The sequence below is a fragment of the Anas platyrhynchos genome, chromosome 16 (assembly GCF_047663525.1).
Source record: "Anas platyrhynchos isolate ZD024472 breed Pekin duck chromosome 16, IASCAAS_PekinDuck_T2T, whole genome shotgun sequence".
NCBI classification, from domain to species: domain Eukaryota; kingdom Metazoa; phylum Chordata; class Aves; order Anseriformes; family Anatidae; genus Anas; species Anas platyrhynchos.
In genome coordinates, this window is record NC_092602.1 from 14,142,498 (window position 1) to 14,162,685 (window position 20,188).

The window sequence follows — 20,188 nt, forward strand, 5'->3', positions numbered from 1 at the left end:
AGTACAGTCTGGAGTGATGAAATCACTTTGGACAACTTAATGAAAAAAAATGCTCAGATCCCACTGAGCCATTAAGTGATTGGTTTCCACTTGGAAGCACCCATCTCCTCTGACAAGCCTTTGACAAAACTGTTTCTTTAATTTCATGTGGAACGGTTTTTGACTAAAAGATTAAAAAGACTGTGGGGAGAAAGGGACAGAACAGGTTATGAGCCCAGTAGACAGGAGAAAATGTTTCGTAAAAGAAGAATGAAGTTCTGCATTCATTAAACACAAGGGTAGACCTTGCAAATGTTTGGATTGCTTAATCTTCATCTATGTTGATGCTAAATTATATTTGCAGAAGGAGCACACATACTTTTAAATCTTTCAATATACAATTTAACATTTTCTTTTGATGGCTGCCATCTTAAGTCCTGATATATCAAGTAAGTTAATAGCAAAACATCAAAACTGATTTCCCTGAGATCACCAAGTAACTCCCTTTGGCTAATTTAGAGCTCTGAGGCTTCAGTCAGGACCTTAAACCACAAAGGTGAGCAGGAGATTGAAAGCGGTGTCCCAAAGGGCTCTGAATTCATCTGTTGACTCAGCCAGGCTACCATGGCTGAGCATGCAAGGGTCCTACAAACCCTGGCATCCCTGATAACTCTAGTCACACTGTTTGAATTTCAAAAGATAATGCTCTGAATGCCATGTCACATTAGTAATAACTATTGCCAAGCCCCCTCAAATACAGCCTTTGTTAAACTATGTAAAGAATGTGTTAATAACCTTATAGCCGCATTCATGTTCCAGCTCCTTGGGAGCACTGCTTTTTGTCTCATCTGACTTCTGAAATGTTTCTAAAATGAGCTGTAATGAAGCCTAAGAGGAAAGCTTGACTTTTGTTTTGTTTAAAGCTTTAGAGATCTGTATCTAAATCCCTTCCCCGATTTGATCAGAGGACGTGCATCCCCTCCAGACATGTTGTACAGACCACCTCCAAGGCACTCTGGTTATTGCTAAGATAAGAGTTAGATCAGTACAATCTGTTTTCCCGAGGCCAGTGCTTAGAGCCAGCTGCTGATTGCAGCACTGGCAAAGGATAAGAGTCTGACAAATTCTGTGTTTGCTCTAAGAAGAAAGAGAGAAAGATCCCCTGGCTTCCTACGGAGAACCTCTGAGGGGTAAGAGCAGAGCAGGACCAGAGGAGGGCAGGCAGCGTGGGCTCTGCATGCTGGGGAGAACAGCAGAGCCACGACTGCGGAGATGGGAGCTGCTAAATCCTGGCTGCTTTGAGCCAATGTGACTTTTTGCCAGGAGTGGACAAACCTGGAAAAGACTTACCTTGGAATCAGCCTTCTTAGGGCATATCCTGGTTAAGGCTGAAATGAGAATGCAGAAAATAAGTCTAAAAATTCATTTATGTAGGCTCTAGGGCTAATTAAAATGAAATCCTAATTCAGGAAGCTCTCATTCTCACAGACCACAGGCTCTAGCTGGGTTTTGCCACACACTACCAAATTGTCTCTACTCCTGAAGTAATCGTGCCAAGAAAGGAAATGGCATAGTAGTACCCATTGTACAGGTTCACAGCTTTCATTCAGTTCCTGTGGATTCAGTGACAGAATTAATTGCAAAATAAAATGCATGTAATTGGATTAATTAACAGTACACTTCAAGGTCCTGAAATACAGAATTAGCCACAGGGGTAAATGTACAATGCAGATTTTTCCTGCAAACAGAACCCATGCTATTTTTGGAGCTGTATCTGTATCCCAATGAGGTGTGCCTTGCTTAAAAAGCTGCTAGGATAAGAAATGGGGCTTTGAAGGTGGAAGATAAATACCATAATTAGGGCTGCAGGACAACAAAAGGATTATTCTTAAATGTAAAATCGTTTGAGTGAAGTCATATGAAAGATAATTATACCTAAAATTGCCTGTACAGGGTCTAATATTTTCTTTACAATGACTTACAAGACTCATTGAATATTTATGGGCCTGGAACATAACACTGAATTAAATTTAGAACAAAAATTCAACTGTAATTTATTGTGATGAAATTCCCTAGCAGTTGTTGCCCCAACCTTTTAGCCTCACTAGACAAGCTTCATGTGGCAGAACACAAGCCCATGTGATAAATGATATCAAAGCTGAATGCCCTTGATTGATGAACGCTGCCTTGTTTGATGACTGTAAAACAGTCCTGCGGGCTGAGCTCACCACTATTTTGGCTTCTTCCTTTTTTTTCTTTTTTTTTCTTTTTTTTTTATTTTTTAATGCATATATTGCAGACAGGTTGTTTGTGCTGCTGGTATGGTTATCAAATGCAAATGAGCATGCTGTTTCCCAGATGCAGTTTTCATATTTATAGATTAAATACAGCCTGAAAAATCATATGTTAATTACATTCTGAGGGGTAGCAGAGTTTCTCACTTGCACATGTTTTGTTTTGCAGGAAATAGAGCAAATTCCAGTTCAATGTATTTCGTTCCTTGAAGCTTGGTAATAAGTATATCACACTTTGGAAAAAGCTCTCTGATCATTACTATTTCCAATCGTTTACCATTAGCTCAATGCTTTGAAATATAGCTGATTTATCTCCCATGTTATGTACTTGTTTATTTGTTTTTAATAACCTGCATTTCTCAGAGGACAATAAATGCTATAGGAAATGGGCTGGGGAAGGCTTATAGATCAAAGCCAAATAAGCAAAGTATCAGAGACACACTGGCAGAGGAGGTCTGGGAGATGTTGTGAGAAGAACAGGATGCCCTGCACTAGGCTCAGTTTGTTAAAAAACAACAAAAAAAGACCATTTATGGCTATTGCCTATAAATGTGCCCTACCACATACAACATGCTAAAAGTGTCATTGGGTTCCTCCATTAGTGCATAGCTTGCTATGGCTAAAAGAGATGCTGCAGTCTCATGAGAGGCCCTGCTACTCTCTGGTAATGGAGGGAGTGACATGTCAAAAGAAAGATGGAGCTGCAGGTTTAGAAGCTGTTCAGTTATAGATGTTGGCTGGCGGCTTCTAAACCGACAACTAGTGCACGTGTATTTACTATTCAGCATGTCAAAGGACATGAAAAATATTTAGTAGAAATGTGCTTAAAAGGAAACGTAGCAATTCTCAGGTTTGAGATTAGGCCCATTTTGTCCTTGGAGGTTGTGATGTCCCACGTTTCTGAAGGCAAGGCTGAGCACACTACAATAGAAGTGGATATGTTTTGGAGAGATCAATACACAATATTCAAATTCCTTTCTTGTTTACTGTCTCAACAATTGCAAAATATCCAAAACACAGACAAAAGCTTAAAACACACACTGAACTTCGTTATTACAAAGAAAAGTCTGACTCAATAGCCACTCAAATCAACAGAAAACTCACTGGTTCTCATTGGGGCAGGATCAAGCCTATATAAAGCATATAGTGTTTTCCAGTAAGAATTAGAAGTATGACACTCATTTTTCTATAAATACAAATTCTTTGATGACCAGTTATGAAATCAAGCATATGTCCATAAACATTGCAACAGCAAAAATTATTATTATGGACTTCAAGCACAAATACGTCTCCCTTTAAAATGGCCTGATGCAGTATGTTAAAATATATACTGAGAACCACAAATGAGAATGAACAGTACCAAAATACATAGTAAATTGAAAATACCTTTGTTTTTTTCCTTCATTCCATTTTACAGCTCTCATAAATCTTTTATTAAATAGGTAAATCACTGAGGTACCAAAGTAACTGGCAAGAGGTAGTTTACATAACAAAGCATTTCTGCCTGCAAGCACCTCTTGCTGCCGAGGACACTGCTGTGCAGTTCTGGAATCTGAAGCCATGTATGCTTGTCAGTGCTGTGCTAACGTAGATGCTCTACTCCCAGGACCCAAGAAAAAATGCAGGCATGGGACTGTTCATCCATACCGGCTTATCTGAAAGGAATTCAGGTACGTCCAGGGCAGTTAAACATTTCCTGTACTTCTCATTTTCTCTAAGCATCAACACTCTGTTTGCTGTTTTGGCCCACAAATCTTTATGCACTCAATAGACATGTCCATCTTCTAGTTTTAAGAAAGCTTTCATCTTAATATTTTTGTACTCTATATATGTAATTAAATGTGGTTTTATGAACTTGTATGTATGTCTCATGTACCCAAATACACTCAGATTGGTATAATTGGAAAGCAAAATGGTACTGCATTTTCTTACGATGTAACAATCATGTTTAACATAAGCTCTTTGTGGTTGAGTGCTCCACTGTATACAAGAAATCATCCTCCCTTTGAGCCTTACAACAACAAAGAATTTGTGTCTGTTCAAGGAGTATATTTCTCCTGTGTAATCTTACAAAACGATACTGGTCTGTGATGAATTGGTACACTAGAGGCTGTGTTGAATTAGATAAATTTGATAGTTTGAAGTAGCAGGAAACTCCTATGATGTTGGTGTATTTGAATAGAATAATAATGCATGTCTTACTATCTCTTCTAAAAAGAAACCCAGAGAAACCCAAAACTAATTACGTTTACATCATTATTAAGGCGCTCTACACAGATTGCTAGGTATCAACTTAGTTCTGCAATTCACTGCAGTCTTAGGACAAGAGTCTGATAGGCTTTTCTTTCACATTCCCATGAGTGATGTTTCTTCACATAGTCTTTGGCCCTTTTTACAATTTCTCTTTCCATAATGGGGTCATTCATCAAACTCTTGGACAGCACAACAAACTCCTAAAAAAGATAAAGAATATAATAAATTAAAGGTTCCTTGAAGTTCTCATGATTCTGAAATAACTTGTACTGGTTGCTTGATTACAGTAAAACACTTCATCTGTGAACCAATAAACAGAGCTGTTCAAAGTCATTTTTCAAGGTCAAGTACCATAGTTTATTTATAAGCAATGATCAATAAATAATTATAACTTTTATTCAGCCCACCAAGTCATTTAAAATCAAAGGCAAATCCCATAGGTGTTAGGACAAGTATAGGCAATGAATTTAATGCCACAAAAATTGTTTGCCTACCCAAGTGTTACAAAGCCACACTGGCTATAAATTAAACAATTCACCTGGTTTCCTGCATGGAGGAGAGCTGGCATCAGATTATTTGATCTCAGCCCAATTAAGCTTATATCTCATTGCTATCGTAACATGTTTAGTTATTTTGTAGTGAAACTGAAAAACTCACTACACAAAGATAGCCAAAATATAAAAATAGTCACAGTACAAAGTTAAGAGCAGGCATGCAGCAACAAGATCTTCCAGAGTTGTTGCATCTGGACAGTTACAGATCCAGCAGTCTAAGTTCATCAAGCTCTGCAAAAAAAGCCATATATGAATTTCCATTAACTGTGTTTTGTAAAATACTAGACCTGGCAGATTACAACTATTCCTTTGTCTGCTCCTCTGTCACTCTAATTTAGTTCAAGGGAAGAGACTTTGTGAACTTCAAACATATGAAAGGAGATTTGATATCTGAACTAATCTATTCTGAGCAGCTGATCTAATATTCTATCAAGAGACAACTTCCAATACTTCAGCTTGATTACAAATGGGCTCAGATCTTTGCAAAATATTGTCTTGGTTTGGCTCAGAAATGCAGATAGCTAATGTGCCAATGGAAAATTAAGGTAATACATTACTACACGATTGGTAGTGCAGATCGGCGCATAAGGACACGGGGGACAAAAAAGGGTGGCAGAAAGGGGATATATTATTTACACAAACCGTCAGCTATGAAAGAAGCATCATAAATAGCCACAGCATTTATATCAACACTAGCTTAACTAGCAAACTGTACTTGAAAACCTAAGTGCACAGTTATATAAACAAATACATAAATATAAAATCTTTGGTTACCACAGAATCAATGCTGCTGTTGTAATGAAAGTTATGGCTATGCATAATACATAACTATAGCATGACCCTTGGGAAACACTGGTACGTGAAATCACATCAAACATGTTATAATCACTGCCTTGACTCTCACTGACAAGACAAACTATCAATATATGCATCACTGACATGAGATTTAAATAGTCAGAGATGCACATGTCAGTTCTGTTTGAAAGATTTGTAACCTCAGTTACAAACCTACATAGGTAAAGACCAGATGAAGATGATTTTCACACATGCATATTAACCTCAAATTTTACATGGGATCAGCACCACATTATAATCTTTGCAGAGATGTTTTTCAACTTGCATGGTTAATAGGTGCAAAAATGCCCCACTCCTTGCCCAGTGATCTCAGCACATACAGCACCCCAAACGCATTTCACTAATGCCTGTTAGAAAACCATGGCACACCACACACTCTCCCCTTTGATGTGCTGCAGAACTCCAGCCCAACTTCAGGCTCTGTCCACTCCATTCCCAAACTCTGCTCTCATGCTGTCTCTGTCCACACAGTGCTGAATGGCCTCTGGAATAGCCATGAGGGCCACACACTGCCTTCCATCTGCAACTACCTGGCATTCAGGTGTTTTCTGACAGGTGAGTCTGGTCTAGAGAGCAGCCTGAGGCCACATCTATCAGACACTGCAGATCCAGCCAAGGACTATGACTTCAGATATCTGTTCATTTCCTTCCTCCGTATCTGCCAAGAATACAGAACAAGGAAGGTAGGAACGTCTTACATGACTTATGCTGGTTTCATCCAATTGCCTGTCTAATCATAGTAATAAATACCGTTCACACTGAACTACATTCCAACTTTAATTTTATGCTCCTGTGGAGGATTTTATTTAAAGTAATGTTTAAAAATAATTTATGTAAATTACCTAAGAACAGAAGCAGCAATGTAACATTTCTTGACAGGTAGTCCTATTAGCATTCTTTTAAAATGTGAATATAGAAGACAAAAATTTGGAAACATGTAATTGATAGAAGAAATGAGATCCTTCTTCACAGTTACAATATTTAGTGCTGGGGATAATTTCAGGAAAATGCCAAACATAAAAGCTGAGAAACTGCAGGAGTGAGAAAAAGCAAATGGAAAAATACTGAGGCACTGGGAATAAGGACTTCTCAGCTTTATCCCTACTTCTACTAATCAAATGTGACCACCTACAAGTCACTATCAGACTGGAAGCCAATGGGAAGATTTGCTGTGACTTATCTGGGTTTTGCCTTGTACTCCTGGAGCATCTGGCTTAGCTTGTTCTCAGTTTTGGTTAGTGAGCTTTAGACAGCAATAACTTCATTTATCAGGTGTCGTCATTAACTCCAACTGACTTGCATTTCAGTCAAAATTTCATGGTGTGTCTGAAGCAGGGGCACATGCAGAATGCAGACATTCAGTACTCAGAGCTTGTTCAGAAAATCAAGGATTTCATTTTTCTTTCTAGAAGCCTATGATATGCAAACTACTTACAGTGTGGTAATGTGTATTAATCAGCAGTTATGCTGTATTTCTGCAAGTGATGTTTGCACAAATATTTGCGCACTCTCTTATGTAGTTAGACACAACCCAGAAGAACAGGGGAGAAGATCATCTAATGTACATCCGTTAAGTGATATTACATGTGCCCTCTTTTTGTGTAGCACTTCACTTCGAACACTGACATTTTTCAACAGCAAACATCCACAGTAGATTTTTCTCCTGGTAAATTGACCAATCATCTTTAAAGAAAATGTCAGCTTTTTTATATAGTACCTAAAGAAATTGTGTATAATATTTTGCAGGAACCAAGAAATACCACTATCTGGAAGATAAAGCAACAAAATGAGTGAACTGAAAAAGAAGAACAAATATTCCTTCAATTACCATGAGAATTTCATTGGTGCCACAGCTCACACATGATGAAAATAAGATGCATTGTTAATATATTATTTATATAATGAAAGTAATTCTGCAATTAAACCATTTAATATCAGCTTCAGCAGATAAAAGGACATGATTCTTAAACATCAGAGAGTTACTCTAGGAAAGGCAAATGCCAGCTACAACTCAGATTAGCAACATACCTACCTAGTGGCAGGCAAAGCTCAGAAGTTTGCTGGCACATCTGTGTACTTCACGGGGCAAGGGGTCAGTATTTCTAGAAGAGTGTAAACAGTGATTGCTGGCACTGCACACATTACAAATTAATCTATTCAGAACCAAGGTTCAAAGGTCTAAAATTTCAGCAGCATTCTGGTTTTAAATCCTGGTAGGAATGGCACTGACCCACATTTGGCAGAGGAAAACAATGTGCATTCAGTGTATCACTGCCAGTACCCAGCTGAGCTGTGTTTCTCTCTTAAAACTTCAAAAGTTTTCTCTGCTAGCAGTAGTCTTTCTGAATCCTGCTCACAATCAAATTCAGTCTGTGCTTGGCCCCTTGCTTTATGCCTTTGAAGTTTATTTACTTCCTTCTGTTTATTCAGCTCCTTCTGTGAGATTTCACAGATGCTGGACCCATAATTTTGAACCTTAGGATGCTGAGTAACTCTTTGTGTCTTCCATTTTAACATGGTTTTGCCCCAAAGCAGCTGGCTATTCTTCTCTCTTATCATTTTTTCTTTCAGGTCACATTAACTCAGTGTCATATATTCCATACACTTGCAAATTCAAGTAATGGCAGGATCAAGATGTGATTTAAAAGTAAGGTGCACAGATGATGTAGTATCAAGGACAAAATGTTTCATAGCTTTCACCTTTACTTTAACTGCTGTTTCCATCTGAGTATTGTCTTCAGTGATTGGCAAGGCCTTCTCTATTTCCATACATGAAACCTCAGCATTTGTGGAAATGATTAATGATGACTACAATTTCCTACTTTCCTATAAACCACAAAAGCTCTCTTTCATCAAGAATAGAAGAAGAATGCCAACAACATTCACGGTTTAAAACAATATACAAGTTATGAAACAGTCAATTTCTATCCCTCTAATTTAGCTTTCAAAAGATAAGCTGGTCCACAAACCAAACACGATGGCTCATATTTAGGCTTACAATATTACAAAACTTTCCCTCCCCAGTACAACTTGAAAACAAGCACCGTTTTCTACTCTTGCTCTATAATATAGTCTATATCATCACAACCAAATAGGTTCTCTTCATCTGAAACAGTGAAGATTCCTTTTACATTTTCTTAAAAATATTTGGTGCTTAAGCTTCTGCTAGACAGAAACAGACTTTCCCAACCATGTGAACAAAGTACTAATCTCTCCATACCATTAAAAGCATTTTCCCTAATATGTAACACACTAGAACTTATTCTCAGTGTAATGAGCTGCCTCCATTCGGATCTCCATTCAGAGTCCACATAGACTCACTTGGAGTCTTCCAGATTTTCATTATTTATTTTTTCCCGTTTGTTTCTGGATTGTGGTCTGGTTTAGCTTTGGGCTAAAAAGAAGAATGGATTTCATATGCTGAGCAGACCTTAACCTTGTCCTTCTTTTACTTGACTTTCCTAAGGATAAACTTGGACATTTTGCAGTGTATACTTTTAGATCAAACTTTCATCCAAAGACTAAAGGACAAACCTGTATGACAAAATAGACATGTCAGTCTCTTTAAACTCATGTTTCTGTGTGGAATGGAATAAACACTTCGATTTACAGAAAATGGTGGATAGAGACAAGAGGTCAGAAGGATGAAACATGCTATGAGTTAGAATTTTATCAAGTTGAGATTTGGCATCCTGAGAAGAATAAGAAACCTCATTTTCAAAGGCCTCTTTTTTTCTCATGGAGGTATGGGGCACTAAGCAGCTGAAGAAAGATCATTCTTGTGTTTGTGAATGAAACTTATTTTTTCCACCACAGTTTAAGAAAAGGAGAATGCTCAACAAAGAGAAAGAATGTTGTAAGCTGCAGGAAAATGGAAGAGCAGAGCAGTTTAACAAATTGCCACACAGGTGGAGATGAAAGGAGATACAGACCTCAGGATGGGGAAAAAGAGAAGCAAACAATAGACTGTATACAGTGGTTTAAAAGCTGTATTTGACATGGTTTGGGGAGATAAGGAACAACAAATGTAAATGGTTAATTTATCTTAAAAACCATGAGTGAAGATGATTGGCATTCATTCGACATCCATGCAAGAAGAAAGTACCTCAACAGCTTTGCATTGGATTTGGGTATTATTCTGCAAACAAATATTTTTCTGACCCATTTGCAAATGTTGATAGTTCACAGAACCACAGAATCACAGAATCATCTAGGTTGGAAGAGACCTCCAAGATCACCTAGTCCAACCTCTGACCTAACACTAATCAGTCCTCCACTAACCCATATCACTAAGGTCTACGTCTAAATGCCTTTTAAAGACCTCCAGGGATGGTGACTCAACCACTTCCCTGGGCAGCCCATTCCAATGCCTAACAACCCTTTCGGTAAAGAAGTTTTTCCTAATATCCAAACTAAACCTCCCCTGGTGCAACTTTAGCCCATTCCCTCTTGTCCTGTCACCAGGCACATGGGAGAGTAGACCAACCCCCACCTCGCTACAGCCTCCTTTAATGTACCTACACAGAGCAATAAGGTCGCCCCTGAGCCTCCCTTTTTCCAGGCTGACCAATCCCAGCTCCCTCAGCCACTCCTCGTAGGACTTGTTCTCCAGGCCCCTCACCAGCTTTGTTGCCCTTCTCTGGACTCTCTCGAGCACCTCCTTCTCCTTCTTGTAGCGAGGGGCCCAAAACTGAACACAGTATTCGAGGTGCGGCCTCACCAGAGCCGAGTACAGGGGGACGATCACCTCCCTAGCCCTGCCGGCCACACTGCTTCTGATACAAGCCAGGATGCCGTTGGCCTTCTTGGCCACCTGAGCACACTGCTGGCTCATATTCAGCCGACTAGCAACCATCACTCCCAGGTCGTTCTCCACCAGGCAGCTTTCCAACCACTCATCTCCCAGCCTGTAGCTCTGCTTGGGGTTATTGCACCCCAGGTGCAGGACCCGGCACTTGGCCTTGTTGAACTTCATGCAGTTGACCTCAGCCCATCGGTGCAGCCTATCCAGATCCTCCTGCAGAGCCTTCCTACCCTCGAGAAGATCGACACACGCACCTAACTTGGTGTCATCTGCAAACTTACTGAGGGTGCACTTGATCCCCTCATCCAGATCATTGATAAACATATTAAAGAGGACTGGCCCCAGTACCGAGCCCTGGGGGACACCACTAGTGACCGGCCTCCAACTGGATTTGACTCCATTTACCACGACTCTTTGGGCCCGGCCATCCAGCCAGTTTCTAACCCAACGAAGAGTACGCCAGTCCAAGACACGAGCAGCCTATTTCTTGAGGAGAATGCTGTGGGGAACGGTGTCAAAAGCCTTACTGAAGTCAAGGTAGACCACATCCACAGCCTTTCCCTCATCCACCCAGTGTGTCACTTCGTCATAGAAGGAGACCAGGTTCGTCAAGCAGGACCTGCCTTTCATAAACCCATGCTGACTGGGCCTGATCGCCTGCTTGCCCTGCAAGTGCCGCGTGATGACACTCAAGATAATCTGCTCCATGAGCTTCCCTGGCACTGAGGTCAAACTGACAGGCCTGTAGTTCCCTGGGTCTACCCTCCGTCCCTTCTTGTAGATGGGCGTCACGTTTGCTAGCCGCCAGTCGACTGGGACCTCCCCCGATAGCCAGGACTGCCGATAAATGATGGAAAGCATTGCAATGCTTTAGGGGAAATGAATTTCTAGAATGGGGCAAAACAAATGTTGTCCCACATTTTTATAAAGGATGAGAGATTTCAAGTGCCCTCAATATTTAATACCTAAAATTAGATATCATAGGAATGACATGCAATAGATACTTGACAAAAATACAGTTCATTTAAGGAGGAATGCACATAAAAGTTACCCACCTCTTTAGAAATTTTAGTTTGTTTAAAAAATAATTAAACCTTATTTTTTTCTGAGAGTTTGGTCTTATGTTGTCTTTTTTTTTTTTTTCCTTTTTTTTTTTTTCTCTCTTTACTCTCAGATTCTGAATATAATTAAATGTTTAGAGGATCAAGCCTTTTCATTGGGGTGTGTCACGCAGAATTACTTTGCCTATGGCATCTGGGAATACCAGGACATGTGCCAGGAAATACCAAGCTCTTGCTGACTGGTCTGCAGAGGCCTGCTTGCCTATGGGGTGTGGGTTTCAAACAATAAAGCAACTGGGCTTGGACCAGCCACACAGAGGTGGGTGGAAGGGAAGTACAGTCTGGAGTGATGAAATCACTTTGGACAACTTAATGAAAAAAAATGCTCAGATCCCACTGAGCCATTAAGTGATTGGTTTCCACTTGGAAGCACCCATCTCCTCTGACAAGCCTTTGACAAAACTGTTTCTTTAATTTCATGTGGAACGGTTTTTGACTAAAAGATTAAAAAGACTGTGGGGAGAAAGGGACAGAACAGGTTATGAGCCCAGTAGACAGGAGAAAATGTTTCGTAAAAGAAGAATGAAGTTCTGCATTCATTAAACACAAGGGTAGACCTTGCAAATGTTTGGATTGCTTAATCTTCATCTATGTTGATGCTAAATTATATTTGCAGAAGGAGCACACATACTTTTAAATCTTTCAATATACAATTTAACATTTTCTTTTGATGGCTGCCATCTTAAGTCCTGATATATCAAGTAAGTTAATAGCAAAACATCAAAACTGATTTCCCTGAGATCACCAAGTAACTCCCTTTGGCTAATTTAGAGCTCTGAGGCTTCAGTCAGGACCTTAAACCACAAAGGTGAGCAGGAGATTGAAAGCGGTGTCCCAAAGGGCTCTGAATTCATCTGTTGACTCAGCCAGGCTACCATGGCTGAGCATGCAAGGGTCCTACAAACCCTGGCATCCCTGATAACTCTAGTCACACTGTTTGAATTTCAAAAGATAATGCTCTGAATGCCATGTCACATTAGTAATAACTATTGCCAAGCCCCCTCAAATACAGCCTTTGTTAAACTATGTAAAGAATGTGTTAATAACCTTATAGCCGCATTCATGTTCCAGCTCCTTGGGAGCACTGCTTTTTGTCTCATCTGACTTCTGAAATGTTTCTAAAATGAGCTGTAATGAAGCCTAAGAGGAAAGCTTGACTTTTGTTTTGTTTAAAGCTTTAGAGATCTGTATCTAAATCCCTTCCCCGATTTGATCAGAGGACGTGCATCCCCTCCAGACATGTTGTACAGACCACCTCCAAGGCACTCTGGTTATTGCTAAGATAAGAGTTAGATCAGTACAATCTGTTTTCCCGAGGCCAGTGCTTAGAGCCAGCTGCTGATTGCAGCACTGGCAAAGGATAAGAGTCTGACAAATTCTGTGTTTGCTCTAAGAAGAAAGAGAGAAAGATCCCCTGGCTTCCTACGGAGAACCTCTGAGGGGTAAGAGCAGAGCAGGACCAGAGGAGGGCAGGCAGCGTGGGCTCTGCATGCTGGGGAGAACAGCAGAGCCACGACTGCGGAGATGGGAGCTGCTAAATCCTGGCTGCTTTGAGCCAATGTGACTTTTTGCCAGGAGTGGACAAACCTGGAAAAGACTTACCTTGGAATCAGCCTTCTTAGGGCATATCCTGGTTAAGGCTGAAATGAGAATGCAGAAAATAAGTCTAAAAATTCATTTATGTAGGCTCTAGGGCTAATTAAAATGAAATCCTAATTCAGGAAGCTCTCATTCTCACAGACCACAGGCTCTAGCTGGGTTTTGCCACACACTACCAAATTGTCTCTACTCCTGAAGTAATCGTGCCAAGAAAGGAAATGGCATAGTAGTACCCATTGTACAGGTTCACAGCTTTCATTCAGTTCCTGTGGATTCAGTGACAGAATTAATTGCAAAATAAAATGCATGTAATTGGATTAATTAACAGTACACTTCAAGGTCCTGAAATACAGAATTAGCCACAGGGGTAAATGTACAATGCAGATTTTTCCTGCAAACAGAACCCATGCTATTTTTGGAGCTGTATCTGTATCCCAATGAGGTGTGCCTTGCTTAAAAAGCTGCTAGGATAAGAAATGGGGCTTTGAAGGTGGAAGATAAATACCATAATTAGGGCTGCAGGACAACAAAAGGATTATTCTTAAATGTAAAATCGTTTGAGTGAAGTCATATGAAAGATAATTATACCTAAAATTGCCTGTACAGGGTCTAATATTTTCTTTACAATGACTTACAAGACTCATTGAATATTTATGGGCCTGGAACATAACACTGAATTAAATTTAGAACAAAAATTCAACTGTAATTTATTGTGATGAAATTCCCTAGCAGTTGTTGCCCCAACCTTTTAGCCTCACTAGACAAGCTTCATGTGGCAGAACACAAGCCCATGTGATAAATGATATCAAAGCTGAATGCCCTTGATTGATGAACGCTGCCTTGTTTGATGACTGTAAAACAGTCCTGCGGGCTGAGCTCACCACTATTTTGGCTTCTTCCTTTTTTTTCTTTTTTTTTCTTTTTTTTTTATTTTTTAATGCATATATTGCAGACAGGTTGTTTGTGCTGCTGGTATGGTTATCAAATGCAAATGAGCATGCTGTTTCCCAGATGCAGTTTTCATATTTATAGATTAAATACAGCCTGAAAAATCATATGTTAATTACATTCTGAGGGGTAGCAGAGTTTCTCACTTGCACATGTTTTGTTTTGCAGGAAATAGAGCAAATTCCAGTTCAATGTATTTCGTTCCTTGAAGCTTGGTAATAAGTATATCACACTTTGGAAAAAGCTCTCTGATCATTACTATTTCCAATCGTTTACCATTAGCTCAATGCTTTGAAATATAGCTGATTTATCTCCCATGTTATGTACTTGTTTATTTGTTTTTAATAACCTGCATTTCTCAGAGGACAATAAATGCTATAGGAAATGGGCTGGGGAAGGCTTATAGATCAAAGCCAAATAAGCAAAGTATCAGAGACACACTGGCAGAGGAGGTCTGGGAGATGTTGTGAGAAGAACAGGATGCCCTGCACTAGGCTCAGTTTGTTAAAAAACAACAAAAAAAGACCATTTATGGCTATTGCCTATAAATGTGCCCTACCACATACAACATGCTAAAAGTGTCATTGGGTTCCTCCATTAGTGCATAGCTTGCTATGGCTAAAAGAGATGCTGCAGTCTCATGAGAGGCCCTGCTACTCTCTGGTAATGGAGGGAGTGACATGTCAAAAGAAAGATGGAGCTGCAGGTTTAGAAGCTGTTCAGTTATAGATGTTGGCTGGCGGCTTCTAAACCGACAACTAGTGCACGTGTATTTACTATTCAGCATGTCAAAGGACATGAAAAATATTTAGTAGAAATGTGCTTAAAAGGAAACGTAGCAATTCTCAGGTTTGAGATTAGGCCCATTTTGTCCTTGGAGGTTGTGATGTCCCACGTTTCTGAAGGCAAGGCTGAGCACACTACAATAGAAGTGGATATGTTTTGGAGAGATCAATACACAATATTCAAATTCCTTTCTTGTTTACTGTCTCAACAATTGCAAAATATCCAAAACACAGACAAAAGCTTAAAACACACACTGAACTTCGTTATTACAAAGAAAAGTCTGACTCAATAGCCACTCAAATCAACAGAAAACTCACTGGTTCTCATTGGGGCAGGATCAAGCCTATATAAAGCATATAGTGTTTTCCAGTAAGAATTAGAAGTATGACACTCATTTTTCTATAAATACAAATTCTTTGATGACCAGTTATGAAATCAAGCATATGTCCATAAACATTGCAACAGCAAAAATTATTATTATGGACTTCAAGCACAAATACGTCTCCCTTTAAAATGGCCTGATGCAGTATGTTAAAATATATACTGAGAACCACAAATGAGAATGAACAGTACCAAAATACATAGTAAATTGAAAATACCTTTGTTTTTTTCCTTCATTCCATTTTACAGCTCTCATAAATCTTTTATTAAATAGGTAAATCACTGAGGTACCAAAGTAACTGGCAAGAGGTAGTTTACATAACAAAGCATTTCTGCCTGCAAGCACCTCTTGCTGCCGAGGACACTGCTGTGCAGTTCTGGAATCTGAAGCCATGTATGCTTGTCAGTGCTGTGCTAACGTAGATGCTCTACTCCCAGGACCCAAGAAAAAATGCAGGCATGGGACTGTTCATCCATACCGGCTTATCTGAAAGGAATTCAGGTACGTCCAGGGCAGTTAAACATTTCCTGTACTTCTCATTTTCTCTAAGCATCAACACTCTGTTTGCTGTTTTGGCCCACAAATCTTTATGCACTCAATAGACATGTCCATCTTCTAGTTTTAAGAAAGCTTTCATCTTAATATTTTTGTACTCTATATATGTAATTAAATGTGGTTTTATGAACTTGTATGTATGTCTCATGTACCCAAATACACTCAGATTGGTATAATTGGAAAGCAAAATGGTACTGCATTTTCTTACGATGTAACAATCATGTTTAACATAAGCTCTTTGTGGTTGAGTGCTCCACTGTATACAAGAAATCATCCTCCCTTTGAGCCTTACAACAACAAAGAATTTGTGTCTGTTCAAGGAGTATATTTCTCCTGTGTAATCTTACAAAACGATACTGGTCTGTGATGAATTGGTACACTAGAGGCTGTGTTGAATTAGATAAATTTGATAGTTTGAAGTAGCAGGAAACTCCTATGATGTTGGTGTATTTGAATAGAATAATAATGCATGTCTTACTATCTCTTCTAAAAAGAAACCCAGAGAAACCCAAAACTAATTACGTTTACATCATTATTAAGGCGCTCTACACAGATTGCTAGGTATCAACTTAGTTCTGCAATTCACTGCAGTCTTAGGACAAGAGTCTGATAGGCTTTTCTTTCACATTCCCATGAGTGATGTTTCTTCACATAGTCTTTGGCCCTTTTTACAATTTCTCTTTCCATAATGGGGTCATTCATCAAACTCTTGGACAGCACAACAAACTCCTAAAAAAGATAAAGAATATAATAAATTAAAGGTTCCTTGAAGTTCTCATGATTCTGAAATAACTTGTACTGGTTGCTTGATTACAGTAAAACACTTCATCTGTGAACCAATAAACAGAGCTGTTCAAAGTCATTTTTCAAGGTCAAGTACCATAGTTTATTTATAAGCAATGATCAATAAATAATTATAACTTTTATTCAGCCCACCAAGTCATTTAAAATCAAAGGCAAATCCCATAGGTGTTAGGACAAGTATAGGCAATGAATTTAATGCCACAAAAATTGTTTGCCTACCCAAGTGTTACAAAGCCACACTGGCTATAAATTAAACAATTCACCTGGTTTCCTGCATGGAGGAGAGCTGGCATCAGATTATTTGATCTCAGCCCAATTAAGCTTATATCTCATTGCTATCGTAACATGTTTAGTTATTTTGTAGTGAAACTGAAAAACTCACTACACAAAGATAGCCAAAATATAAAAATAGTCACAGTACAAAGTTAAGAGCAGGCATGCAGCAACAAGATCTTCCAGAGTTGTTGCATCTGGACAGTTACAGATCCAGCAGTCTAAGTTCATCAAGCTCTGCAAAAAAAGCCATATATGAATTTCCATTAACTGTGTTTTGTAAAATACTAGACCTGGCAGATTACAACTATTCCTTTGTCTGCTCCTCTGTCACTCTAATTTAGTTCAAGGGAAGAGACTTTGTGAACTTCAAACATATGAAAGGAGATTTGATATCTGAACTAATCTATTCTGAGCAGCTGATCTAATATTCTATCAAGAGACAACTTCCAATACTTCAGCTTGATTACAAATGGGCTCAGATCTTTGCAAAATATTGTCTTGGTTTGGCTCAGAAATGCAGATAGCTAATGTGCCAATGGAAAATTAAGGTAATACATTACTACACGATTGGTAGTGCAGATCGGCGCATAAGGACACGGGGGACAAAAAAGGGTGGCAGAAAGGGGATATATTATTTACACAAACCGTCAGCTATGAAAGAAGCATCATAAATAGCCACAGCATTTATATCAACACTAGCTTAACTAGCAAACTGTACTTGAAAACCTAAGTGCACAGTTATATAAACAAATACATAAATATAAAATCTTTGGTTACCACAGAATCAATGCTGCTGTTGTAATGAAAGTTATGGCTATGCATAATACATAACTATAGCATGACCCTTGGGAAACACTGGTACGTGAAATCACATCAAACATGTTATAATCACTGCCTTGACTCTCACTGACAAGACAAACTATCAATATATGCATCACTGACATGAGATTTAAATAGTCAGAGATGCACATGTCAGTTCTGTTTGAAAGATTTGTAACCTCAGTTACAAACCTACATAGGTAAAGACCAGATGAAGATGATTTTCACACATGCATATTAACCTCAAATTTTACATGGGATCAGCACCACATTATAATCTTTGCAGAGATGTTTTTCAACTTGCATGGTTAATAGGTGCAAAAATGCCCCACTCCTTGCCCAGTGATCTCAGCACATACAGCACCCCAAACGCATTTCACTAATGCCTGTTAGAAAACCATGGCACACCACACACTCTCCCCTTTGATGTGCTGCAGAACTCCAGCCCAACTTCAGGCTCTGTCCACTCCATTCCCAAACTCTGCTCTCATGCTGTCTCTGTCCACACAGTGCTGAATGGCCTCTGGAATAGCCATGAGGGCCACACACTGCCTTCCATCTGCAACTACCTGGCATTCAGGTGTTTTCTGACAGGTGAGTCTGGTCTAGAGAGCAGCCTGAGGCCACATCTATCAGACACTGCAGATCCAGCCAAGGACTATGACTTCAGATATCTGTTCATTTCCTTCCTCCGTATCTGCCAAGAATACAGAACAAGGAAGGTAGGAACGTCTTACATGACTTATGCTGGTTTCATCCAATTGCCTGTCTAATCATAGTAATAAATACCGTTCACACTGAACTACATTCCAACTTTAATTTTATGCTCCTGTGGAGGATTTTATTTAAAGTAATGTTTAAAAATAATTTATGTAAATTACCTAAGAACAGAAGCAGCAATGTAACATTTCTTGACAGGTAGTCCTATTAGCATTCTTTTAAAATGTGAATATAGAAGACAAAAATTTGGAAACATGTAATTGATAGAAGAAATGAGATCCTTCTTCACAGTTACAATATTTAGTGCTGGGGATAATTTCAGGAAAATGCCAAACATAAAAGCTGAGAAACTGCAGGAGTGAGAAAAAGCAAATGGAAAAATACTGAGGCACTGGGAATAAGGACTTCTCAGCTTTATCCCTACTTCTACTAATCAAATGTGACCACCTACAAGTCACTATCAGACTGGAAGCCAATGGGAAGATTTGCTGTGACTTATCTGGGTTTTGCCTTGTACTCCTGGAGCATCTGGCTTAGCTTGTTCTCAGTTTTGGTTAGTGAGCTTTAGACAGCAATAACTTCATTTATCAGGTGTCGTCATTAACTCCAACTGACTTGCATTTCAGTCAAAATTTCATGGTGTGTCTGAAGCAGGGGCACATGCAGAATGCAGACATTCAGTACTCAGAGCTTGTTCAGAAAATCAAGGATTTCATTTTTCTTTCTAGAAGCCTATGATATGCAAACTACTTACAGTGTGGTAATGTGTATTAATCAGCAGTTATGCTGTATTTCTGCAAGTGATGTTTGCACAAATATTTGCGCACTCTCTTATGTAGTTAGACACAACCCAGAAGAACAGGGGAGAAGATCATCTAATGTACATCCGTTAAGTGATATTACATGTGCCCTCTTTTTGTGTAGCACTTCACTTCGAACACTGACATTTTTCAACAGCAAACATCCACAGTAGATTTTTCTCCTGGTAAATTGACCAATCATCTTTAAAGAAAATGTCAGCTTTTTTATATAGTACCTAAAGAAATTGTGTATAATATTTTGCAGGAACCAAGAAATACCACTATCTGGAAGATAAAGCAACAAAATGAGTGAACTGAAAAAGAAGAACAAATATTCCTTCAATTACCATGAGAATTTCATTGGTGCCACAGCTCACACATGATGAAAATAAGATGCATTGTTAATATATTATTTATATAATGAAAGTAATTCTGCAATTAAACCATTTAATATCAGCTTCAGCAGATAAAAGGACATGATTCTTAAACATCAGAGAGTTACTCTAGGAAAGGCAAATGCCAGCTACAACTCAGATTAGCAACATACCTACCTAGTGGCAGGCAAAGCTCAGAAGTTTGCTGGCACATCTGTGTACTTCACGGGGCAAGGGGTCAGTATTTCTAGAAGAGTGTAAACAG

General features: G+C 39.1%; 1 protein-coding gene across 7 annotated transcripts in view; it reads right to left on the bottom strand.

Annotated features, from left to right (window-relative positions):
• Positions 1–20,188, bottom strand: part of GLT1D1 (glycosyltransferase 1 domain containing 1) — an 86,859-nt gene that overhangs the window by 8,371 nt on the left and 58,300 nt on the right. For 2 of the 7 annotated variants that reach the window (XM_072024587.1, XM_072024588.1), the window contains one exon: positions 3,239–16,859. The exons of 4 other annotated variants lie outside the window; for them this stretch is intronic. In XM_072024587.1, coding sequence (XP_071880688.1) covers positions 16,713–16,859 — 147 coding nt within the window. In that variant the 3' untranslated portion in view covers positions 3,239–16,712. Of the gene's footprint in view, positions 1–3,238; positions 16,860–16,941; positions 17,445–20,188 lie in introns of those variants that run through there. One more of the 7 variants, XM_038187432.2, reaches the window with a different exon arrangement.